Below are 26,255 nucleotides of genomic sequence, written 5' to 3'. Positions count from 1 at the left end.
GGTGACAGAGATCAGGGTTAACGAGGGACAGGCAGGCAGGCAGAGAGAGAGGCAGAGAAAGGAGAGAGAGTGACACACAGGCAGAGAGAGAGAAGGGGAAAACAAAGACAGACATGCAGAGGGATCACTGGGGTAACAGACAAGACAAGGTTACTGAATACTAGACAAGCAGACATGGGGCAGAGAGAATAACCAATAAGACAGAAACACACATGTACAATGAACAAGAACTCAAAAGGAGAACACAGAGCTAAAGTACAAAGGAGACTAGACCCAAAATAATGTAGACAAGGAACCTGAAGTAAATACTAAAACAAGAACCAAGGTGCAGGAAGAAGAACTAAGATGAGAGACAAGACAGTGACTAAGAAACTAAAAACGAAAGAACCAAAATAATAAACTAGATTACAAAACTCCAAACCAAGACAATATCAAATAAACACCGGAAAAACAACAGTACAAAAACCAAATCCTAACATGATGTCTCTGCTACCAGCTTTTCTATCGTCAAATGCTCTGCGGGAAAAAAATCTGCTTCCTGTTTATACCAACACATGTATTCCCAGTGTACGTTAGTGGTCACGTGATTTGTATGAATGTTCATCTCATGTGCCTATTCAGTCGTTTTAGCACAGATGGAGATCAATTCTCATACGTAGCTAAAACGCTGGTGTGGACGGAAATTGAAAATGTAGGATGTAGTCTTACAGTTACGCCACATAATCTGTTATTCTAACTGGATCAAATTCTATCGTCTTATTCATACCTTAAACAACATGCTCCACACCAACACAGCTCCCCGGCACTGTTTTAACTTTCAGTCTGAATTCCTGCTTAGTCAGTCCTGTAAGTGTTTGTGAAGCCCATTTTAAGGAAACGAGAATTTCAGCTGTCACTGAATGTCGTGATGAGGAGCTCAAACAGTCAGTATGAAAAATAATAACAGCTGCTTTATAGTCTTTTTCCAAAAACAGGTGTTGGAATGGTGGTCATCTTATATCTTTCAGATATATAATATGATACTAAAGACACATGAATGACCCTGTCTTTAATAAGAAATTATTCTCTACTTATGGCTTTGAATTAAAGTTAAATAACATCAGAGTTGTTAAACCAGAGAGCCATGGGGGCGTAGGATTTGTCATAGTGTATGAAGCCAGCAGGGTCCTCCTGAGATTTGATGCTTCACATTAACTTTCTCTGTAGCTGCACCCGCTGACAGTCTGTCTGAGGAGGACCTGAGCAGTGGCAGGTCTCGGTTTGAAAGCCCTGACTGGAAAGGACTATTGGCTGGTGCCCATGTCTCCTGACATATGGCTGGCTGGATGGCTGACTGGGCCGGCTGGCTCAGAGATGGACCCTGCAGCTTGTAAAAGACATGACTCGGCCTACACCTCCGTTTGCACAGCCTTCGATCACGTTTCTTTCTCCTGGGTTGCCAAGGTAACCTCAGGGCTGGAAGAAAAACATCCCACTCACTGTCTACACAGCTGAGAGAGAAGAAAGAAAACAGTAAAAAATGACAGTAAGAGAAAAAGCAGACCATTCTAAGTAAACTATGATTTAGGTACAGTAAGTGTGTTTATCACAGTGGTATGTGGCACTGTTTAATTCCAGTCCAGCCCTGCAAGGGTTTTTATTGTCCCGCTTCCAGTTCTATAAAACATGTTCTCGTAAACAGACAAAGTTTTTACTCTTGACAGCACACCTTCAGGGCAGTGTGTGAATGTGCTCTTTCTTAATATGAAAAGCCACACACGCTGAAAGAGTCTAACATGACGTACCACAGAACAAACTGCAAGACCGCGGGACTTTGAGAAATTGGTCTGAAATAACATCCTTCCTTGGCAGAAAAGCTGAAGGAAACTTTCTGTGTATAACAGATGAAGACAGACTCTTCTGTTTCTGTTTCACCTGTATGAAATGTATTTTATCTGTTTTATTTCTAAGGTTGAATCTTAAATGTCAATATGGTTTATTGGTCACAAAGGCACATTCATCAGCAGCGGTGGAGGAAGCATTCAGATCCTGCATTGGAGATGTTACATAAAGTAGTAAAGTATATAAGTATAATCAGGAAAATGCACTCAAAGTATTAAAAGAAAAAGTATTCAATGCAGAAAAATGACCGCTGTGAGTGCTAATGCTATTTACTGTAAACCATTTGTAGTGTACCAACAGTGTGGATTTGTGCATTTTATATCAAATAAATTTGGACTACTCCAAATTCTTTCTCTCTCCCTGGGAAAAAGAAAAGGAGGGGGTGAGATATCAACTCAACGGACGGCTGAAGAGACCCCAAAGGAAAAGGTGAAAGGTTCGCTTTCCCTAAGTGCTGTTTCTGGGCAGTCTGATCGTAAAACTGGCCACCTCTGATGGCGCAGCGAGATAACGCTCGGTGCCTGACCTAAACTGCCCCCCACACACGTAACCATGGCAACTGACCTTCCTCTTTGTTTGATTACCTCAAATCAAAGGATATTCTCTTTTTTCACAGGAAGAAACACAGGAAGTGACATTTAAGATAATTTAGCGATTATTAACTAACTGATCACTAGTAATAATTGTATAATTAATTAAGCTACCTAGAGGTCCGGAGGCTACTCCGGTGGTGCCCCGAAACGAGAGATTTTTTAAAATATTTTTTGAATATTAAAATTCATAATTGGGTATTAATTCTCATAAATTTATTAAAATTCATAGCTAATTTAGCCATGCTACAACATACTGGGAGACAGTGTAATGAAGCTAAAATAGGGGTGGTCATATTTCTTTCATCTGGAGTCGATCAGTAGATTTTTGGGTTAAACAAGTGAAAAGGCTGTTGCAATAATCCAGGCGTGATGAGATGAAGGCATGTAAAATAGTCTCGGTGTCCTTAAGAGTTAACATAGATCGAATTTTTGCAGATGGCAGTATTTGTTTTGTATTCTAGGGCAGTACCAGAGATCCCCACCCAGTGCCTCAGTCTGTCTAACATGATGTTGTGATCAATGGTGTCAAAAGCAGCACTAAGGTCCAGGAGTACCAGGACTGAGCACATGCCATCATCAGCAGACATTAAAAGGTCATTGGTGACTTTAAGCAGGGCAGTCTCAGTGCTTTGGTTCTTCCTTGGTTCTTCTTTCCAATAATTTATTTTCCAGTACAGTGAGCAATTGTTTGGACACAATTCTTTCTAAAATCTTTGCAATAAAAGGCAGTTTTTGAAATTGGTCTAAAATCTAACCCTGACTGTTCTTTCTGTTCTCCCCGCCAGGTCCACTCACCTCCGTCATCCGATCAGTCAGCTGGGCTCGCCTACCTGCCTTCTCCCCTCGCCTCGCCTCTGCAGCGCTCCCCCGGCTTCCCTCCACGCTCCTTGCCCCTCTCGCCTTGGCTTCCTGCTCCCTCTCGGTCGCATCGCCGGAACCTTTCCAGCCCCACCGGCTCCTCGGTCCTCCACGCCCACGTCTGTTGGCGTCCAACTTCCCCCTTTTTACCTCCAGCCCCTCATCTTCCCTTTTTTCCTCAATAAACCTCCTTTAAAAACTGTCCCAAAAGCGTTGCGTTTGGGTCCGTTCTGCCCGAAACCACAACAGAACGATCAAGCCATAATGGACCCAGCACGCTCTCCTTCTCTGCCCCCCCTCCACCGACCCCACTCCACTGGAAGTCATCCACGCTGTCGCCTCCTGACCCCTGTTCCATGCAACCGCTGTCCCCCTCTCAATCCACGCCTTGCTCCCTCTCCGCGGACTTTGCCCCGTGCCCCACCGCCGGCGCTTCCTTTTCCCGTGAGTCCCCGGTCTCTCACCCAGATAAGTTCTCCGGCGTTTTGGGCACGTATGACAGTTTCCTGGTACAGTGCGCCCTGGTGTTTAAGAGGCAAGCAGTAACTTTCCAGTCCGATGAGGCCAAGATCTGTTATATCGCTGGGCTGCTCCGCGACCGGCCCTGGCCTGGTACGCAGCGGCCAGCGAGGGTCAGCCCCATGTCCTCTCCTCCTACTCCTCCTTTGTGGAGGAGATGCGGAGAGACTTCGATCGCCCGGTGTGGGGAAGGGAGGCGCCGGGTCGCCTTCTCTCCCTCCGCCAGGACGATCGGAGTACTCTGTTGTCTTCCATATTCTGGCGGCCAATTCGGGCTGGAACAATAAGGCCCTTCAGTGTGTGTTCCTGGATGGCCTCGCATTAAAGACCTGCTGGCCGTTAGGGACGCGCCGGGGGGCCTAGACGCTCTGGTCGAGGCCGCTACCGACCTGCACAATCGCTTGAGAGAGAGGGAGAGGGATCGTGCCGCTCGCGGCACTTCCACCTCCCGCTCATGCCTCTCACCGTCTCAGGCCGCTGTCTTGCCGTCCCCCGTGCCACGCTCCGCTGCTCCACCGGTCCCACCTGTGCTCCCAGCGTCACCTCTGCTCTCTACCTGACCACCTCATGAGCCCATACAGTTAAGCCGCACCCACCTCTCCCCGGAGGAGCGCTAGGGGCGCCGCCTCGCCGGTGAGTGCTTTTATTGTGGAAAGCCGGCCATGTCCTGTCAGCTCAAAAAAAAGCCCAAAAGTGCCAGCTCGCCAGTAGGGTTGGGGCTACTGGCAAGCAGAGTTCCCTCGCCCCATCCTCGAACTCTGCTCGATGCCTCCCTATCCTGGGGGAGTGTGACCCTCCCACTCGGGGCCCTCATCGACTCGGGCGCTGACGAAAATTTTTTAGATCTCGAAATCGCTCGTCAGCTCAAGGTCCCCCAGGTCCCTCTTGACGCCCCCCTTCATGCAACGGGCCTCAACGGCCAACCCCTCACCACCGTCACCCATCGCACCCTGCCATTACCCCTTGTCACGTCTGGGAACCACCACGAGTCCCTCGCTTTCCACCTGATCTCCTCCCCTGCCGCTCCTCTGGTCCTCGGTCTCCCCTGGCTAACCACCCATAATCCTAACATTGACTGGTCGCGGGGGAAGATCAGGAACTGGAGCTCCCTCTGTCATGCGTCCTGCCTCCTGTCTGCTCGAACCCCTGGTAATCCTACCTGGCCTGGCCCGCCTTCCGTCCCTCCCGACCTATCCGGTGTCCCACGTCTACCACGACCTCGCTCAAGTTTTTAGCAAGGACCAGACCCTGTCTCTACCCCCCCACCGCCCTCAACTGCTCAATACACCTCTTCCCGGACGCGCCCCTCCTTTCAAATCACCTCTACAACCTGTCGCGTCCGGAGAGAGAGTCTATGGAGCAGTACATCAAAGACTCACTGGCTGCCGGCATAATCCGCCCCTCTTCCTCACCGTTAGGGGCCGGCTTCTTTTTCTTTGCCAAAAAAGACCAAACCCTTCGCCCCTGCATCCATTACCGGGGGCTCAACGCCATCACCATAAAAAATAAGTACCCCTCCCGCTCATGGACTCCGTCTTCGAGTCCCTCTCCCGGTCCACTATTTTTACCAAATTACATTTAAGAAACGCTTATCACCTGGTGCGCATCTGGGAGGGGGACGAATGGAAAACTGCTTTCGGCCCCCCCCCCCCGGTCACTATGAGTATTTAGTCATGCCCTTTGGCCTCACCAACGCCCCCGCAGTCTTCCAAGCATTCCAGTTCGTTCCTTCCAACCCTCTCGGTCGCCTCACCGAACCTTTCCCGCCCCGCTGGCTCCTCGGTCCTTCGTGCCCGCGTCTGCCGGCATCCAACTTCCCCCTTTTTACCTCCAGCCCCTCATCTTCCCTTTTTCCCTCAATAAACCAAGCATTGCGTTTGGGTCCGTTCTGTCCGAAACCACAACACAGCCCCTATTATTTCGTGGGTAGGCTGAGCCAATTGCAAGCAATTGTGCCGATGACTGGCACTTCGTGTAGCCAATAATATTCTGAAAATAACGATATCCAAGTTCATGATCTACCAGCAAAAAAACACATCTATGTCAAGCTACCGGCTAATACAGAGCGATGCAGCAGCAGCCAATGGCAAGGACTGCTGTTTTAGAAAAAATACGCTAAGACATACACTCAGAAAAACCTGTGTAAAATAGTCATTTTTCATGGTATTGGTATGCAAATATAAACTAGGACTAGGTAATGCTTTATCTTGTGGTCCTACAGTGTTTTCCAGCTAATAAGTCCCAGCTATAATTGCATGCATTTGTTAGCAAATATAGAAAAATATATTAGTTTTAGTGTGTTTACACTTACAATAATTCTGACTTTTGGGTTAGACACTCCAGTGTTATCTTTCAGAGAAGCCCAAAACCATGCATATATTCAACTGCATTCAATTTACTTTGGATATGCCTTGAATAGGCGTTTTGCATGAATTTTACAGAAATGTTGAGGTTAAAAGGGGCTATATGTAAGTTTTTGATTTTAATAAATCAAATTGTCATTGCCTTATTGTCAATGGGCTCAAAACTCACTTAGAAATGAAACACACACCTGTTTTCTCCGTTGCTTGCATCAGCCACCATTCTGCTTTTAATGTGAGGTCTCCGGGTCAGATTCACCTCTGTGCACGCTCCCAAGCCTCTCTCAAGCCTCTCTCACACTACAGCGACAACACGGCAGCTCACGACATGCAGTCCACTAACACCATAAAACAACCAGCTTACAGCAAAACACAGACTCCACGTAAGGATAGAAAACAACAATAAAGGTTCATGTCCTGAAGCCCATCAGACCAAACAGGTTCAGGTGATGTCGAGTAAGAACAAAGTGAGCATTAGTAAAGCTGGAGAAACAGAGAAAGTCACTTTAGCTCTAACACCGAGCAGTTGCTTATGTTATCCGGTGCAAAGTTATATCGCTTTCCACATTAAGTTAATTCACCAACTAACATGACCCGTATTACTATCCTGTGTACCACTGGTATTATGTAAAAGTGTCAAAGCCTGCAAGAAATTATGTAATGGTAAAAAGCAAATTGTGGAACGTTATAGTGATGCAGCCAGGAGCAGCCAGCTAACGCTATATTAGTTCGGACCTGCCGCTGTTTGCTTAGTAACATACAATTTAGATTTATTGCCTTTTACCGATACTCAGGTACAAAGATACACAGAAAATAAAGATAACGTTAGTTACTGCTGAATGAAGTAACGTTACGGAGCCGGTGTCGAGCTGCCTCTGAAACGGAAACAATGAAGTAACAGAGCCTGAACATGTCTGTGTGAAAAGCCACAGCCTGCATGCAGGTGTTTATGCGTTTTTTGCAGGATTTCTGTATGAAAGTGGTAGTGTTTCAGATTATGCTCGCTCATGAGTTCAAGCGAGCACGTGCACGAGCACACGCCTGGTTGCAGTCTTAAAACTGCACGGCTAGTGGCCGCTGGAAACTCCATAATGCCCCTCTAAATGGCACAGAAGTAGGCTATAAAACTGAATAAACCATTTAAACATGTTTGGTTACAGAAAGCCAACCACAAAGAAGCAATTGTAGATGTCAGCGATAGCTCCAACAATCACTGATATTTCCAGGCGCCAAGTTTAAATATAATGTATTCATTTTAGAAAGGAGTGATCAAATGGATCAACCTATGCAAAAAGATGAATCCTTAATATCGCTTTCACTTAGAGCGGAAAAATTGTTTTGGAATTACACACTTGTTATGCCTTACCCATACTGTGAGTCATAACAATATTGGAACATGGCACCAGAAACACTCGACATTTCCAAGTTTGAATATTCAGTGGCACATACTTGTTCTTAGACCTGCCTCGTGAGACAGAAGTGTCAGTTGGAAGGATTATCTTCCTCCAGATTGGACTGGGGAAAAAAGAGAATTTAGATTGTGGAGACACATGCAGATAACAGTCTGCAAAGGCCACAGATGCCTTCACAGACCAGATTTGCCCATTGACAGGTGAACTAAGGTCCTCTCTTTAACACTTCGGAGTTTGGATTTACTCCACTGCAATTCATGATGTTACTAGTTTTAATTGTTTTGCAAAGTTCATTATACACAGTGCATTTCATGTGGTGCTATATTATATTCCTACAAGGTAAAAAATCAACCTGTAGGGAATGTCATTAACCAATTATGTACTAAAGGTGTACTCTTGAGTTTGAGTCTAATTGCTAAATATGTGAGTGTTTTATTTGTCATATCCATGTTCATATTTTGAGTAATTTCGGTTTAAACTATATATTTCTAAAAAGTACACTCAACACAACCTGATAACAATGAACAATGTTCTCATCTCGTATCTTTTATATAGTTTGTCTTCAATTTAACAGCAACTCGTTAGAATTTATACTGATTAATGATTCATAGCAATCATTTTGTTTATTTAAGTAGATAAATGAATTACTTCTCTTACTTATGCAAACTACAAAGTTAAGATAAAAGCACAATTTGTATTTCTCCAGGCAATATATTTGGTACCCTTTCCTCCTATGATCAGCAATCTCAAGACAATTATTTGCTCATCACTTTATGATCCATCTGATGACTGCACCACTGACCTCAATGTATTGCTTTAAATCAGCAGTGCGAGATAAGAAAACCACACAGAGTTGGCTAATTCTAATATAAGGGTGCATTTTATTTCTTTTCCTCTCAAACAAAAGATCAAGAAGTTGTAAAATGTTCAACTTGTAGGATTCTTCCTATTGACGGCCTTAGGTAACTTCATTCATATTTATCACACCCCTCAGTGTAGTGATTTAGGATCATGAACCAACTCCCGGAGCCCCTTTCAGTCATTACATTCCTAACAACGAAACTGAGGCTAAATCAATATGTCATACTCTGCGGTGCTTAGGTTACAGTGACTGGTTGCAGTGTGTTCACCCATCCTTCGGGTTCAGAAGAGACTGAACCATATACCACCCTGTCAGCAAAGGAGGGAGGGTACATCAATATGTGGTTACACACCTGTAATAACATGCTGTCCACCTTTTATAAACACAATTGCACACCTGTAAGCCACAGTCTGGCTGAGTCAGCTTTTTATTTGCTTGCATAGCCTTACTTTTTGTAGCGGGGGTGCTTGCCTGCATATATTTTACCATGTGGCCAACAGACAGCACATTCATTCCATTAAAAATGTATTGCAGCATTGCTGTGGCAATAGCTAAGCATGATGTTGGGTTATTTTCCATCTTTTTACAAGTCTAAATGCTGGAAAATGCTGGATGAAATAAAGCCATGCTGGACTTTTCTAAACTGAATAAAGATGACCATATCCATAGCACTCCATTAAACTGGATCATGTCTCACTGCATGGACTGCTGTAAAAGATTCTTATTGTTACAAAAATATGTAATGTTTGTATTTGTCCTTTGCCAAATAACTGACACACCCTATAATCATTGTTGCCACAGGTAGAAGAATCATTGGATGACGCAGTGTGGACCTCAGAGAGAATGAGAAGCATCTGTAATAATATATAAGGTGACAGAGAAACATACAGAGGCACTATTACCTTGCATTATCTCATTCTGCGTAGAAGAAGCTGAATTCTTTAATGGCTTAGCAGCTTAACAACCATGACTGTGGTAAGTCTGTCAACATACCGAAGTGATGTACATGGGTCTGTAGTAACAGTAATACTGGATAGGAGATGTCTATTTAGCCTTTACATAACCATACATGGAATGCATTAAACAGTGTTTATTTGCTGCAATAGTTAGCATGACCAGCTAATTATCTTACTGCCTAGTAATTATTAATAGATTACTACTACTGACGTAACATGTTACATGTTACATGTTACGTAACTGCATAACTAATTACTAACTGGTTGTGAGGTTAAAGGTTATGTAAAACAAAGCCCTGATCATGATAAGCACATCTGCTGTGTCATATTTCCTCACTGTGTAGAAGCTGTTCCTGGGCGCTATCAGAGTTTGGGCTAATGTTAGCAGCTCTGTTCCTCTATTTATTGCATTTGGGAAATTTACACCCCAGCCAGTGTTACAAGAGGTAACGATGCATTCATGTGGTGTCGGACTAATCATAAAAATGATTTCCCGATTGGAAAAATTCATCTGAGTGCCCCCTGAAGTTGGAACAACATTTTTTTCTAACGTGTCATTTGTAATATGGTCTTAGTTTGCTGTCCATGTAGAGTGGTCTAGATTAATTAAGAAAGTTATTTATTAGCTGTACAAGCAATATTGTAGTGGTTTCAGGTAATATACTGGTGCGGTAACAACTCTAGGTCAAAAATCACTTCGTAATAGAAAGCTTCTAACTGTTTCAGCATACTTGAATGACAATAACAATGACAATCCAACATTGTAGTACCATCCATGTTGTTTCCACATTCTGACTTAAAAGCACATGAACACACTGAAATCGGAAGAATGACTTCACAACTCAGGAAATGGGACCATCGGAGAAGCACGTGAATGCAGTGTAAGTTAGGGTTACATTTGCTAAACTCGTTAGTCCTCATTCTTAGAGCATTTTCTCTTGTAATGTTAAGTATGTAAGCTAAGCAGCCAAACAGGGTGAGTTAAAATAAACAGTCTTACATTTTTCCTTATCATATTTACAATAAAAAGACTAATTAACTCTGCTGGAATCATTAAAAAGTCAATGTTTCTACCCAACTCAAGCAGCTTACATTAGCTTAATTGCCTAGCTCATAAATCTATCTGGTAGCTGGCTAAAAAGTAGAGGCTGCTTTTGTCTACCTGTCTGAAATTAAGCAAGCAAAACATTACCCCTTGTTTCAAAAATGCATCAAGAATTTCAAGTGGTCTAACCATAGACTGTATCTACTACTGTTTTCTTTGTAATGTGCCAGGCTAGAACAGAAAGCTTGTAGGAACAGTAACTAATAGGGACAGGGCTTAGCTAACTATCAACAGATCAGAACCTCCAACATTTCATCTCTAAATCATCAGAGGTTAATGGAATTTACGGAAAACATTCAAGAAATGGAGAATATGACAGGAAAGGGGACTTCCCAAACATGTGAAACAGATGCTTCTGTTTCTTTCTATCTCTTTTGCCCCATCTGTTTCTAAAACTTCTCAAGAACTCCACCAAATCAACGAAGGCAAGTAAAATATTTTTGACAAGATGGATGAAGTTGTATACCTCCCGGCACGGCTCAGGAAACTATGTGTCAACTTGAATGAACATTATGTCCTCAAAAAGAGAAATAAAACGGGTTAGTAATTTATTTAGAATTTTTTCCACTGTTGGAGCAGAGGAAAGAATCTAGTTCCTTCAATTGGCCTCAATAATGAGCTGGATGAAAATCAATACACCCCATCTTATTCAGTGCACATGTTTGGGCTATAATTAGCTTATAAAAAATACTAACTTCTGTAGTGGTTTATATGGCTCAGAACACACAATCTGCGTCTTAGAAACAGTAAAATACACATATTAAAAAAAACAGTTTAAAGCTGAAACAGATAAATATTTCTTCAGAATGTTCATTATTTTGCCAAGTACTTTATCTCCCTCTTTTCTTTGCCCACCAAAAGGGCCTTGGTGGTTGTAAGTGGTTATAATTGTACATATGGTAGCAGTTAGAGCTGCGTAATTGGCACCACCAAGGTTTCTGCCGCTGAAGGAGAGCAGCAACATGTTCCAGGAGCAGCTTGAACCCAGCTCAGTTCTCTCACTTCATCTCCTGGATAGAAACAAAAGAGCTGTTTGATTCAAAGGAACCCCGACCTTTGGTCTTTGTGGGAAGGAGTATAGACGAGAGACGTGGAAGTCACCAGCTTTCCCTCATATCTTCACTTTATTGATTTATTTTTTGAATTCTTGGATGTTGTTGAGTGAGCGTGGGGATAAAAGGGACAGGGAGACGGCAGGGATGTGGAGTGTAAGCTTGAGATAGAGAGACAAGGGATGAAAACACCCCCAGAGATGACTGATGACAATAGCAAGGTGGATTCAAGACCTGCCTTCCACAAAGATCTCTCCCACACCTCTAATGATGATGATGTGTCATGTGGCCCCTTTCTCCCATTTGGTTAAATAGGTATTTCCAATGTGACACTTTCCCTCAGGTGAAAAACAGAATTATTTATTATTATATTATTATTATTTTCTGTCTCCCAATGGTAGGAAAGCACCAAGAGTGTTTGAACAGCTGAGTCTAAGATATACACAGTCTTTAACAGGCTTTGTTTCATCTTTTCCAGTCTCCAGTCATTTTTTACAACTTTTTCTGATGAGAACTCCTCAATATTAACCCAAGGAAAATGACTTCAGGAGGATGAAATAGATAGACCTCCTATGTAGTGCAAATGTCATCAACCCCAACAGAGCCATTACTATATGGGGTATTTCATGCCATTTCTCATCCCAGATGAGTCCCTGGGTTTTCGGCTGGAGTAAAATGAGGTTATGTGTGATGCCAGCTCCTACCAAGTCCTCATGAGGCACAACACCATGCAAACCAAAATCACACACCAGCACATAGCAACAAACGAATTCCAGACACCAACGCAAGTGGTTGAAACATAGAAATATGTAATATACATACAGCAGACTCAGTACTGGTGGAGTGTTTTCACAAGCCAACACTTTTTATATTTCACCATGACATAGTCATGAACATATGAAGTATGAAGTAAAATGTGTAACTATAATCACAGTAATCTACCTCTTCTGTTGTTTGCCTAATAACCTTGAATTTCCAGTAAATAGACATGGTTAGCCTTAGGCCCCATCCACACTACTGCGTTTTTTAATTAAAACGGAGACCTTTTGCTACGTTTGCACCTCCCGTCCAGACTACAACGATGAAAGAAGTTTGGAAACGCGGCCGACCCCGTTTTGCGTTTCAGAACTTCAGAAACGATGACGCAGCCTTGTAGGCTACTGTGCAAGTCGCTGTTTACTTTGCAACAACTTCCAGTCTGTTTTCTGACACCACACCCCCGTGTTACATTCAGTAACAGTCCCAGCTCGTTATTGATCCATGAAACAACAAAAAAACTGGTCTGATGCTTAATCTGTATTTATTTATTTATTCGCCAAATCTTCTGTAACAACGGAATAGACCATCTGTTTCATGTTTACACTGGCACGCGCATACCCAGTGCACATGAACGGATCCTAGCTGTGCGTTTTCAGTTGTTTTAATGTAGACGGAGATCAACTCCAATACGCAGCAGAAACGCTGGTGTGGACGGAGTTCGTATTTGTTTTAATTCTCCATTTGTAAACTAAAACGGAGTAGTGTGGATGGGGCCTTAGTGGTGTCCAATTTACTCAAGTACAAGTTTGAGACACTGGTACTTGAGTATTTTCAATTTGTGCTACTTTATACTTTTTCACTGCATTTCAGGGGGAAGTAAGTCTTCTAAGTTACTCCACTACATAGTGGAGTACATACATATACTGGTTAATTTTCAAATACAGTGTTTGGCTTGTGACCCCTTACAAATGTGTAAAGATGGGCCCCATGTCACATTTTAGATGACTTTAGGTTGTCAGCAGGTCCAAAAAAGAGAGGTTTGTCCTCTAAATTACCTTAAACTGCTTCAATAAATGTTTGAGGCCCACAGAGGTCAAACTCTCTCATATTTAACAAAAAGAAAGAAAAAGATAAGAGAATATTTCAAACATTAATACAGATTTATCTTGTGACTTCTGGAGGCGGCCCAACCCTAAGGTTGGGAACCACTGGACTCAACTACCAAACTCTATAAAGTAGTTAAACTAGCTACATCTCGACTACAAAAGTTAACTGGTACTTACACATTGCATGAGCATTAATGATGTAATGCATAATAATATATTAATCACAGGGGCAATTTTATATAACAAAAGTAGTACATTTAACAAAAACAAAACTGTGCTTTTACTGAAAGTATCCTAGGTCGGTTAAAATGAGGAGGATCTGATTTTAACCCTTGGATAACTATGACCTGGATGACTGAGAATTTTCACAGACATTTTACTGAAATAGGATTATGAATGCAGGACAGGTAATAAAGTACATGTTTTGGTCTTGCTACTTTTACTTAAGTAAAGTATCTGAGTACTTCTTCCACTACTAGCCTACTTGCACCTAGCTGGTGCTCCAGAACATAAAATGCTGTGATCAACTAATCATGATTCAGCTGGGTTGGAATGTAATTATAAGAGCATTATGAGGTGCTGAGAGCAGCAAGAACAAGACATGCAAGGGAGAACAGCCCAGACTCTCCTTGCCACCAGGTTACTTTACATATCTGCAACCCAAGCAGCTCTACCCTCCCACCACCCCTCTGGCTCCTTACTGTGGTAATGGCCAGGAGCAGTCACAGTCTCCTTGGCACAGCCCATCTGTTGTTTTTGTTTTTCAGACGAGGGGAGTGGGTTGATGGGTGGGCTGGTGTTGGCCTGGGTGAGGAATGAGAAAATGATGGGAGGCTCAAGCCACAAATTATTGCTGGTCTGTTATTACAGTAAGATGAACATTGCCAACGGTTAAATGGCCAAACAGTCTGAGACAATGGTCATCTCTAAATAAAGCCTCTGCCTACTGACGCAGTTGGTCAGCCACTTTGGGCTTGTTGAGAAGGATGAAGCAGAGGTGGCAATTTGTAGCTTGGCTGTGCCCACCGCAGAGTCACACAGAAATCTAAAGCAAATTGAAATTTATATCACAGTCAAAAATGTCTGCCTTTCAGAATCAGAAACATTCTATTACATACTTAACCTGGATGGTAGGGTGGCGCAGTGGCCATCATTGGCTGGTCCTTTTTGTGCAGAGTTTTTGTGTTAACCACGTTTGTGTGGATTTCCTTAAAGAGGTGCATGTTAGGTTAATATTCCTGCCGGGACCCTGTGCACTGGAATTCGTAGTGAATACACTGGAGAATGGCTGAACACCTCCTAAATAAGATAGGATTTAATGATTATAAAAGAAATGTTCTCACTTACCTCAGTGGCATCTAGCCATTTACCTTTAAATTACATTTAAAAGAACAGTTTGAAATGTTAGAAAATGTGCCTGTTCACTTTCCTTTTAAGCGTAGGGAGCTGGAGACAAGACATGGTTAGCCTACAATAGGATAAAGACTGGAATCAGGAGGAAGTAGCTAGCTCTGTCCAGAGAATAAAAACAACTACAAACACCTGTAAAGCTTACTAATTATTACACATCAAATGTGGGAGTTATATCGTAGAGCTATTACTAAGCAAACAACACTGACTCTCTCTGAGGTTACTGATTTTGGTACCTGAATCAGCACCTATATGACTGTGACAACCTGCACAACATATGGATGCTTCATAGAGGTACTGGATTGACAGTTGAGATATACTGTACATCTAAATGAACAAGCTATTTTGTACATACTATCCAAAAAAAACCCCACAATTTATGTCACGAGAGCTATAAAATCAGTACGCAGTAACTTTTACACTTTTCACATTTGACAGGCTACAGCATATGCTACATAGAGTGAGCAGTGAAAGACTTGTTGATGAAATCTCATACTGTACCTTTCCTCTCAGAGTTTTATATTCAGGTCCTTCCAGCCATCGATACCGGTGTAAAAATTAACTTTCTCCTCTCAATGATCCCAAGACAAGCTGGCTTTTGTTTGCAATGTAAGCAGCCCACAGGTTACCAACTTGCTCTCTCTGTCTCATACACAGAGTCGCTGCTAAAGCCAGCCATTGTTCCAGGCAAAGATAATACTATCTGTCCTTGACGGGGGGAGTTACAGTTGGATTGGCACCAGCTGTTAAAGCTGCCATACTTTATGGAGCTGATTAGATTACAAAATTACACCCGAACTCATCTGACATTAATTATTGGACCATAATACGTAGCTAACCTAGCGCTATGCTTTACAAACCAGAACTATAAACAAATTGCATGGTGCCCCCCTGCAGTTCAACATGTCCAGAGTTTAGGGAGACATTTAAATCTGCTGTCATAGCGTCCAGAGAATTGATGGTTAATGTGCTGTAGAGACTTTAATAGGGGCTTCAGAAAGCTTAATCAGTTTCCCAATCACAATTCCCTAAGGAAAAGAGAATGTTTTCCATTGTTGGCTATTGCTGCTAGACCACCATCTGAGATTCATGTGAGTGTGTTTGTGTGTGTGTGTGTAGGATCTAGCTAATACTGTTGAGAGCTTGCGTTTCTTAGTGAACTGTGCCCATGTTTAAATGTAACACTTTCCACTTTTCCTCTTAATATCATGGTTGTAGATTTTCGTCTTGTTTACATGTACAGGAAATAGATCATTAACTTTAGCAAAATATAATGCAATAAAATTAAATACTCACTTTGTAAATCTTATAATGGATCATTTTTTTGTAAGCAGTGTTGATTCAAGTCTTCAGTAACTATTAAAGGATTATGCTGGCAATATTCTAGACTTTATTGGCATTTTATTCTTTTCTGTCTGTGAAGCCTTTGCCAAAGCCAGGCATAGGAGATTATTCCTTTGTGCCTGAGTAAATCCCACATACACATCCTTCTACTGTAAACACTCACTAGCCCACTATGTGTATTTATCCACAGCATGAAACTATATATCTGTGACCTGTTTTGAAAGTTTTAGATCGTCAGTGGAAACTAATGGGCCTGGGGCCAAATGCCACATCTGGAAATCGAACCAATGGATTGTTGACGTTTATACTATACATACTATACTGTTATACTAACAGAAACACCCCTTCAGCTGATAACATACAGGGCCTTGACACTGATAATCCAAGCATGCCACAAATGATGAAACAAGGATGAAACCACGACCTGAGTGAAAAATCAGATGACCAACAGTCATTTCATGCATTCTGCCTAGTATGACTAACTCAAAAAGGGCAACTTTAAAACCAACCAACGCACTGCCATCTGTCATAAACAAGAATGCATGATGACAACGGCCCTCTTCATCTGTAAAATTATATGTGCTATCACTCTAATTATTGCCCACACATATGTTGTCACTGCCTGCAAAATCCCCATGTAGAACAGACAAAGGGCAGCAGACTGAAGCAACTGTGAGAGAGAGGGAAGATGTAGGTAGTGACAGATTTACTGAGTGAGAGCAGTGGGGTCCAAGATTTACGGCAGGTCTGCTGCCTTCAAGGCAAAGACACCTCCGGAGCCTTCCTGGCTCGTTCCTATTAAGATTAATAATGCTAGTATTTACAAGGCCCAGATCTCCCCTCGAGGAGGTAAAGAGTAGTGAATAAGTGTGTGCGAGGAAATGGGAGTGAGAAAACAGTGTGCCTCAGTGAGTCGCCACAGCAGCTCTTTGTGATGCTGTCGTTTTAAACTTTCTTACTAGCTAAGACTACAAGTTATATTTCAATTAAATGTTCTAAAGTTGAAGTTATTTAACTGCTTATATTTGGTTTGTAGTACAACCCCAGCACTGATAAATGGAAATTATTTGTTCTTTAAATTAATAGTTTGACATTCTGGGAAATTTGCTTATTTGCTTTCTTGCTGAGGGTTCAATAAGAAAATCAATACCACTCCCACATCTGCCCGGTAAATATAAGGCTACAGCCCAACAGCCACCGATTAGCTCAGCAAAAGACTAGGAAAAGGTTAGCCTGTCACTGTAATAAGGTAACAAAATCTGCTTACTAGCACTTCTAAAGCTCACTAGTTAACATGTTATATCTTGTTTGTTTAATCTGTACAAAAAAGTGCTGGGGTTATGTGCGGGACTATTACTTCTGGCAAAGAAGAAGTTCTGAGCTAAGCTAACATGCTGTTGGCTATCTCCTTATATTTAACGGACATATTGGAGTGTTACCAATCTTCTCGTCTACCTCTCGGCAAGAAAGTGAATAAAGCCCCCTTTACTCTGGACAAAAACCCACCGACACCCACTAACATCTGGCTTTTGTCTTCGGTGTAAGGGTAAAATCGGCATTCACTCTCGGGTGACATGTTCAGCAGTGATGTATAAATGGCACTGGGTGGACACGCACATTTTTTCCCCTCTTCCAGCACAACTCTTTCACCTGTTTCTATGTGCTGATGTCTATAAATGTTTCTTATGTAGTATTAGCATGCTAGGCAACAGTCTGTCAGCTGTGACGTCTTTCAGACCACTCAAACACTGTAAACACACTTTTTTTTAAATACAGTTTATGGGTTACACACAGCAACCACTATAACTTGCCGCCATCCCTTTCTACTATTTACTAACCCTGTTTAACGGCTCGTTTTTGACATCATTGAACGCAACACATTAGATAAAAAACAGAAAAGGCAAACTCTTCTACTGGCATTGTGAACAGAGTTTTAGCAGGTTTAACCACTTTTAAAAAACTGCATACAGTATATGCACTGAGTATTTGTGTCAAACTATGCCTATAATTCTGTACAAACACATTTTTAGGAGGACATGTGAAATTTAAGTACAAACTCAGAACATGCAAAAAAGGTTCTATCTTCAATAAATACAGTGGTTTTATTTACACCATGTAAACACTTTAACAGCAATGATTAGACCTCTGTTAATCTGTTAATAGTTCATATTGCGATTATAAAATTGATACACACTATATGAAACTGTAATTAAAAAAAAACCTACTACATGTATATGATTAAAACAAATGAAGGCATCAGAGTCAGACACTCTTTGTGAATTTCATTTTTTTTGTTGACTTGTAAGGTTAAATGTCCTTCACAATCCACATGGTCACATTTCGTCTTACTACTGACTTTCAGATTGAAACTTTCTTCTCTTCCTCGCTCTCCAGCGGAGCACACTCACAATCACTTGGCTCTAAAAGGCTGAGATTCACCTGTACTGCAACCAGTTTTTGCACCCTGCCAGCTGAGAGAGAACCCTGCACCTTTTTTGCACCTGTATGGCACAAGCTCGACCGGAGGCGCTCGCAAGCACCTGTTGTTGGTGGGATCTGAAGTATAGCAGCAGCCACAGCGGACAGCGGCTCAGAGGAACACAGCCCTTTCCACCAGGTGGATGCGGACACGTGCTGGCATGAGCTCCATATCCCGGCCCCCTTCCATAGTCCCTGCTTGGCTGAGAATCTGGCGAAGCTGCCGAGCACTTTACCCTCGTCAAGATTTAAATGGTGAGACAGCTTAGATATCACATAGTAAGCACTGTTTATCTGCTCCCCGGAGAGTGTCTGCTGGCCAACGTACTTTGGATCCAGCATGTAAGCTGCTGCGTGGATGGGCTTCACGCAAAACTCCTGACACCTGTCTAATGATGCCATGACAGCTCTCTGTTCAGCGCTATGCAGCACAGACCCAGACAGCGAAGTTCCAATGTGGTATTTTAACTGACTGAACATGTCAACAACACCCGAAAGTACAGTATCTTCTCTTTTCATGTAATCGATATAATTCCCAATCAAGTAGAGCAGGTTTCGACAGCTGCTTAACCCTTTCCAAAATGCTGCATCCTGTACTGTGGCCCTGACGGATGCTTCAACATCCAGTGTGGGGGAGACGGCCATCTCTTGTAGAGTGTTCTGAGCCTCCAGGAGGCTGTTAAACATGTTAACCACAACAGTCCAGTCGGCGCTAACAGGCAGTGCCAATGTTGTCCCATTAGCTGTGCGGTTTCTTATCTTTGTAGTCTGCCAGCATTTAAAGGTCCTTGCTAATATTTTTTGCTCTCTAACATACCTCACCACCTGCTCAGCTCTGCTGCACAGAGCCTTCACAGATGGCTGTGCAACCGTGTCATCAAAGAGCTGCTGGATACCACACGCTGTGCAGCCAATAGCTGATATGTGTGGGAACGCTTCCTCTACTTGAGCCCAATCTGCCGTCACTTCCGGGGCGTCATCAGTGACAACAGCAAAGACCTTTTGTGGACCCACTTCATTTATAATATCTTTCAGTTCCTCAGCCATAAACATGCTTGGGTGTGTCTGCTCCCCTGTCTTTGTACATTTGTAAAACAGTGGCACAGGGGTTGCAACCACATAAATGATTGTCCCAGTTTCTTTTATGTCAGACCAGCCACTGCAGATGATGGTGACACAGTCTGCTTTCCCTATAGCATCATGAACCTCGCTTTGTACTCGGTCATACTCACAGTCCAAGAGATGAGAGGACAAAGCCTCTCTGGTAGGCGGACAGTAAGCAGGTCGAAGCACGCTGAAAAATCGTTTCCAGTAAATATTGTCTGTGAGAGTGAGGGGTGAGGAAGTGGCATAGACAGCTCTTGCCAGGCACTCGTCAGCATACGCCTGGCTGCGCTGATCCACTGAATCAATGAGGAACTGTCCCCCAGGAGTGGCAGATGGTAAGAACGAGAAGGAGGGAACGGGAATGGAGGCAGAGGAGCTCCCATCTGGGCCCGGTGACTGCTGCGAAACCACGGAGTACTCCTTGCATTTGTCCAAATGCATCTGCATCTTGGTAGCATTTTTTGTGTATGTTTTTGAACAGTAGTTGCAGATGAAGGTCTCCCTCCCATCTTTGATAGCCGGAGTGAAATGCTTCCAAACACCGGACTGCAAGCGTGGCATCGTCCTATATAAGTAAAATGAAGAAAAGTATTATATTAGTTATTTATTAAATTGAATAGTGAATTCTGAATTTATTAAAGGTTAGCCTCTTGAGATACATCATCTCATTTTCAAGAGGGTCCTGGTAGAACTCCTCTTGTGTGTCTAAAAATGTCTCAGCTTGGGGTGTTTTTAACAACACCAAAGCTAATATGGTCCTGAAGGATAATTTTGGCATTTTAAAAAAATAGCGAGGATTTTTTTGTATGCTATTAAGGATGCAACTACATTTTATTTTCATAATCAGATCATATGCTGTTTATATCCTGAAAATAATGACATTATTGTAAACTTCCACTACTAATACTACTTTCTAAAGCCCAAGGTGATATAATCACATTGCTTGTTCCCAAAACAAATACTGTAAAAACTAAAAATATTCAGTTTACTAGCAAAAAAAAAACAAGCCGCAAGAAAGATAAGCAGCAAATTGGGGTGATTAACTGATTAATCAGCTCACTGATTGGGCTCTAATGTTCTTAGCAAAAATCCATTAAATTAAGGCAACTCTGAAGACACCCTTCTCACCCAAGGTAGCGATTTGATACACCTGCTAGTAATGATTTGACTGACAAACATCACTTGTGACAGGTCACAAAATCCATCTCACTCAAGAAGGTGTAGCTGGAAGGTGTATTTTGTTCCCCTCAATCAACAAATCTGGACATTGACATTACACGCATCCTTGCTCTTTTTTTGTCTTTGACTGAGACAAATGTTTTCCCCCTCTACCTTTAGAATGACTTAAATTGCTGAAAGATGGTGTTTCCCAGCCTTTTGGCTTGTAACTCCGTAAAACTAATTACCTCTGACCCCTTATCACAGGCTAGAGTTAGGTCGCTTCAGTCTACAGATACAGGCCAGTTCAAAAGTCATTACTGTCATTATTTTATTTAATGCTAATTTTGTGTGGCACAATTTAGTTTTTTTTTTTTTTAATTTTCTGTTCTGTTAAATATCTCATAACCCCTTAGATTTATCTTTGGACCCTCTTCGATGTCTCGACCCACAGGTTGGGAACCACTGCCTCTGCCTCTGCCAGTTACAAGTATGTTAGGCTACTGTTAGTTCCTTCAGAAATGACAATTTCATTTCCAAGCAGTGCAAAATGTGTCTCATAACAAATAACTATTTAGAATTTTAAGATTAATGTAATGTTAATTTTAATTCACTGGAAACCTGCCAGGTCCTTATAATGTTTAAAAATCAGTTACCTATCACAGAAAATTACAAACACATTAAAAGAGCAAATAACCGTTGACTTATTCACCAACCTCTTTGTATGAACACTATTCCACTTTCACAACGGTCGCAAAGGACATTTAAAGTCTATCGTGCTGTGCATTTTGCATATCAAGCTTAACTCACTGTAACATTAACAGTTAGCTTTTTTGGCTAACGTTGCCTCGATAACCTGCTAACGTTAGCAAAGTGGTTCAAATAAAACAACAAAGTACAAATTGTCCCGGTAAAAAAACTTTAACCGGATCGCGGACTACCTGCACACTGAAATTATCCAGTGTTACAGCGTGATTTAATAAGTAATTTTTGAAAATAATTCATAACTTGGTGAGACAACGCCATACACAGCGTTTTTTTATACATCGTTATATATCCATGGTTTGTTATGAGCGTAGCTACTTCCTGAAACCGAATGCTTCAAGTAAGGGAGCTCAGATGGATCAATAAACGTGGGTTCGACTCTGGTAGTTGCAGGGAAGCAAAGGAGACAAAATGTTTGAACATATACTGTTAAATGGCAGGTGACTCGACAGCTGCTTCAAAACCCATGGAAGGTGACAGGTAAAAACAATTCATTGCGAAATGAACAGTACAGTATGGTGATGGTAATTCAGGATTTGTAGTGGTGAAAAGTGCTCTGATTGCCTCCTGTAGCTTATATGGAGTGTAGGCTACATTCACTCACGTCTTTTTATTCTCATTCTAAATAGCTTTATTATTCTCAGCAGTCAAACTTGTCTCTCTCTCTCTGTGATGCATAACCCTGAATTACAGTATGGCCAGAGGTTAATGAGGTAATTAAGGAATACTACTGCTTAAATGGCTTTAAGTGCCTACCATTCAAAAATGCTATTTCACATAAAATGAAAAACATTCTTACTTACTTTTTGACATGTGAAAAGGAAAAGCACATGTGTAATTATTTATGGCTGGGTCCCATTTTTCAGTTCCAAGGCCTTGGTATTTTGCCTGATAGCTCTTGTGGTTTCCTGGAACTGAGCCATTGTTAATGTCATTAGTTCCACCTGGGCTTTGCCTTAAAATTATTTCAAATACCAGCTGTGAAAAAGGTATGTATTAAAGAATAATTCCAGGTGTATGTACGCAGCCTTGGCTCTGTGTAAATGAGAAACAAACAAAGTGGCTAGGTCCAAGCTACACAACATTACTTTAGCCGTTGCAGCCACAAGGTAACTGTAAATGACCCCCGGACATTCAGATTCCACTGTAGTTTTCCAAGACATGCAGTTGTTGTGATGTTAGCTATAGCAGCAGGAGAGTTGTGAATACTGCTGTCTGGAGCTGGTGTGCTGGGTCTGAGAAACCATCTTGTTGTCTCTTCATGTTAGCTTCGCAGCAGTAACTGCTGTGACAGTTTGCTAACCCACAACTTAGCTAATGTTGGTTATATTACTTGCTGAGTCGCTGCTACATCATGGTATATGTCATGGTATTGGATGTCTACAGTCTACCTCCACCTTTCAATCATTTTTGTTCAGTAAAGATAGGAAAACAATGAAAAATAGCCATCACTTTTTCCTGAGCAAGAGATGATGTCTTCAGATTGCTTCTTCTTTTGTCTGACCAACAGTCCAAAAGTCAAAAGATATTGTTTATTATGATGTAAAGCAAGGAAACACAGCAAATTCTGACAATTGAGAAACCAATTGTCAATTAATTTTTATGTTGATTGACTGAATGAATCAACTAAATTATTTTCTCTTCCCAATAAATTTGACTAACCTGGAGATTTGTTTAAAACCTGTGTGATAACCGATATAAAACTTTGGTCAAACCTATATGGCTAAAAAGTGTGTAATCTAAAGCATTTACTGTGTGTAAAATGAATAAGCTGTATTCCTCACTGTGAGGAAGAGACTGGGAATCATTCTTTTATGTGTAAGGCAACGTCAGGCTTGATCAACCGTTAAATACCACCGTACTGCTGACCCCTTGTTTTTAGCTCCCTCCATGCTATGTTAGTTCTCCTAGCAAAATGTTTGGATCTACCAGCGCTACTGACGCGTCACGTAGTACGTGCCTAATTGAACTGAATAGATCGGCTATTTGATCCACCTATTTGAGTCAGTATCGGGCTGATATCAGTACTGGATCAGTGCATCCCTATTACTATGTTGCACTAAGTTTTTCCTAGATGAAGGCAATAAAAGCAGATGCATATCTAGAAGTTTTTCAACACATATAGTCCAAATCCTTGTCACTATGTGCTTATTCTCCAAACTGATTCCTTACTACTGGTGTAGGTCTGTACTGGTTTCGGTGTTAATAGCCCACACTGATTTGCTTTAACACTAAATGACAGTGATTATCTCTAGCTCGGGGTCACATTTCAGCGCCATGTGTCTTTCATTAGTGACATTTCTGGAGTTTATACAGTGTCCAGATTTTTGTGGAGAGTCGAGTGCAGCCAAAGCAAACTAACTCTATCTAATTTAAGGGGAATCTGAGCTGGTAATGTCAGGTTGTAAGACAGCACTCCTCAGAGGGAGAATATTCACATTGACACGCGAGACAGAGAGAGAAACAGGACCTCACGAAAGCCCAGCGCTGTTATTTTCTTGTCTCTCAGCGTTGGATTAAGTCGCCCAGCCCTTTTAGAGTGCATCAGTATTTGAGCCAGGGAATTAAGAGTCCAGACCACAGGGACACCAGTAGAGAGGAAGCAGGATGATGTCATGACATGGCAGTGATGGAGGGTGATGTTGGTTTTCTGGTTAGTTGCCGGGTTTGGCTGCTGTCAGGCCTTCTCTGGTCTCATGGGAATTGTTTCACCATTTATTCAGAGGTTATACTTTTTTCATACTTAAATGACTTGATAGGAAATTCCATCTGGGACAGAAGGAAAAACACAATTGACATGTCTTGGAGTTACAGAATTTGATTTAGAGCACTGAAAAGCACATATAAAAGTATGATATTCTCCCCCCCCACCACCACCACCCTTGTTTCGTTCCAGATTTAGTAGTCCCCCGAGCAAAAGTTTCCTCTCTAATCTCATTTAATGTGCAACTGTAACAAGATGGCATACCAAAAGCAGTTCCATGCTGACATCTTGATTTAACTGTCACTCTTGCACACAAGTATTTTTTGTCTCAGAATACAGTAATACAATATGACAAAACTGTAATGATGACACATAAGCCCCATCCATCTGTAGGTTGTTGTGGGAAATTTGTCTCAAAGATTAAAGTTATCATTTAAGGTCCAATAAACGCATTCATGTCTTCTCTGTGAAATGCCCCCTCTTTCACATTGCCCTGTCAGAGGCAGGCTTAATCCCTCAGCGTTAGCTTTGGACCCAAACACTTTGTGACATAAAAGCCTTTCAATTACCATGTAAAATGCACTTCTTTTACACGAAGCAGCGCCAAACACTTTTGACTTAGGAAGGCATTAGGCCACTCAATGGAGATAAATTAAATGGTATCATTTTATTCCACTTTATTGGCCGATCTCTGTTTCTTGGAGATTAAAGCTAAAATTACATCATGGGACTCTGTTAGCAATTACTTGATTTATATCTGAGCGCTGCTACTTTTAAACAGACTGAAAATAGCTTTAGTGGGCAGTTTGTGGGAAAACATCACTTACTCTATGTGTAGGCTGTATGCTCTGCTCTCAGACAATGACATTTGTTGTTGTGAGAGTTTTGCTTTTAACAGTTTCATTTGTTCTCTCTGTCTGTGGTTCTCATTTCTTAATATAAAAGTGTTTCCATATTGTCATAAAGCTTGCCTTCAAACAAGTCTTTTTTTATAGATGTTATGTACATCTGGGTGTTTGTTTTTCTTTTCTTGTAATTTTGTCAGGACACACTGAGCTCACCTCTTGCTCTCAGTTTGTTATCTCAGAAATGCTAATACATTCATGACTGACTTCTGAATTAATCTTGCAAACACTGCTATATTCTAGTTCAGTTAAAAAGCCAAACATTGCTGTCTGCTGCAGCTGTGCAAAGGTAGGGCAGATGCATACCACAGCCTCAGTTGGGATCCATCCATGTCAATTAGACCTACCACAAGAGTCGGATGAGTGGGATTTATTATTAAGGTAAGTTTAATACTGGAGTAAGCTAATTAGTGATCATCAGCCCATTCTTGAGTAAATATCACAGCGGTGTTCCTCCACACTTTAATCATTTATCTCTACCACTGCCTGTTCTACCTTTACCACCCAGCAGAGGCCACTGTGGCCAAGCGTCTTCACAAGACCTTTGACATAAGTACACATCCCTCTCTCAGACTCACCAGTGACCTCAGCTTGATGGCAATTGGCTAGCCCACTGGGCATTCATCATGACAGAAATGCTGTAGAATTCAACACCAAGGCTCTGCAGTAAATGGCAATTTGGTGAAGCTCATGTTTCTATTTAAACCTGCCAGAGTGTTGGTTCAAGTCCATGGTCATTTTTGAGGCTATAAATTGTACTGCTGTCAAGCAAATATCCCATTTAATGCCACGTGGTCATGTTTGAATAGCACATGTCTTCCTGGTTTTTGAGACAGTTCCCTGCTCTTACATTTGCGACTGAAGCACCACGAGCAAATTCAGGTGGTGACTACTAAAAATCACAGTTACAGCTAGCTGCAC

General features: G+C 41.9%; 1 protein-coding gene and 1 long non-coding RNA gene across 3 annotated transcripts; both read right to left on the bottom strand.

Moving 5' to 3' along the window:
* Positions 1-131: 131 nt before the first annotated feature.
* On the bottom strand, positions 132-15,727 carry LOC119906658. The gene is made up of 3 exons (XR_005445005.1): positions 14,582-15,727; positions 14,165-14,267; positions 132-1,490 (listed from the first exon to the last, which is right to left on the bottom strand). It is a non-coding gene; the product is annotated as an uncharacterized LOC119906658 (long non-coding RNA).
* A 2,566-nt stretch (positions 15,728-18,293) lies between these two features.
* LOC119907618 lies at positions 18,294-22,622 on the bottom strand. Of its 2 annotated transcripts, none has more exons than XM_038725348.1 (2): positions 22,529-22,622; positions 18,294-20,367 (listed from the first exon to the last, which is right to left on the bottom strand). In XM_038725348.1, the coding sequence occupies exons 1-2, from the start codon at positions 22,555-22,557 to the stop codon at positions 18,576-18,578; spliced, it is 1,821 nt and encodes a 606-aa protein (XP_038581276.1). In that variant the 5' UTR covers positions 22,558-22,622; the 3' UTR covers positions 18,294-18,575. The 2 variants fall into 2 exon arrangements, with proteins under 2 accessions (XP_038581276.1, XP_038581277.1); XM_038725349.1 differs by lacking the exon at positions 22,529-22,622 and adding an exon at positions 21,677-22,031.
* Between the last annotated feature and the right edge of the window lie 3,633 nt (positions 22,623-26,255).

Source organism: Micropterus salmoides, unplaced genomic scaffold (assembly GCF_014851395.1).
Source record: "Micropterus salmoides isolate LMB-PRFRI ecotype aquatic unplaced genomic scaffold, ASM1485139v1 Ms_hic_scaffold_17, whole genome shotgun sequence".
Taxonomy (NCBI): Eukaryota; Metazoa; Chordata; class Actinopteri; order Centrarchiformes; family Centrarchidae; genus Micropterus; species Micropterus salmoides.
Note: the sequence above shows the minus strand (reverse complement) of the source record. Positions and strands in the feature narration are given on the sequence as shown.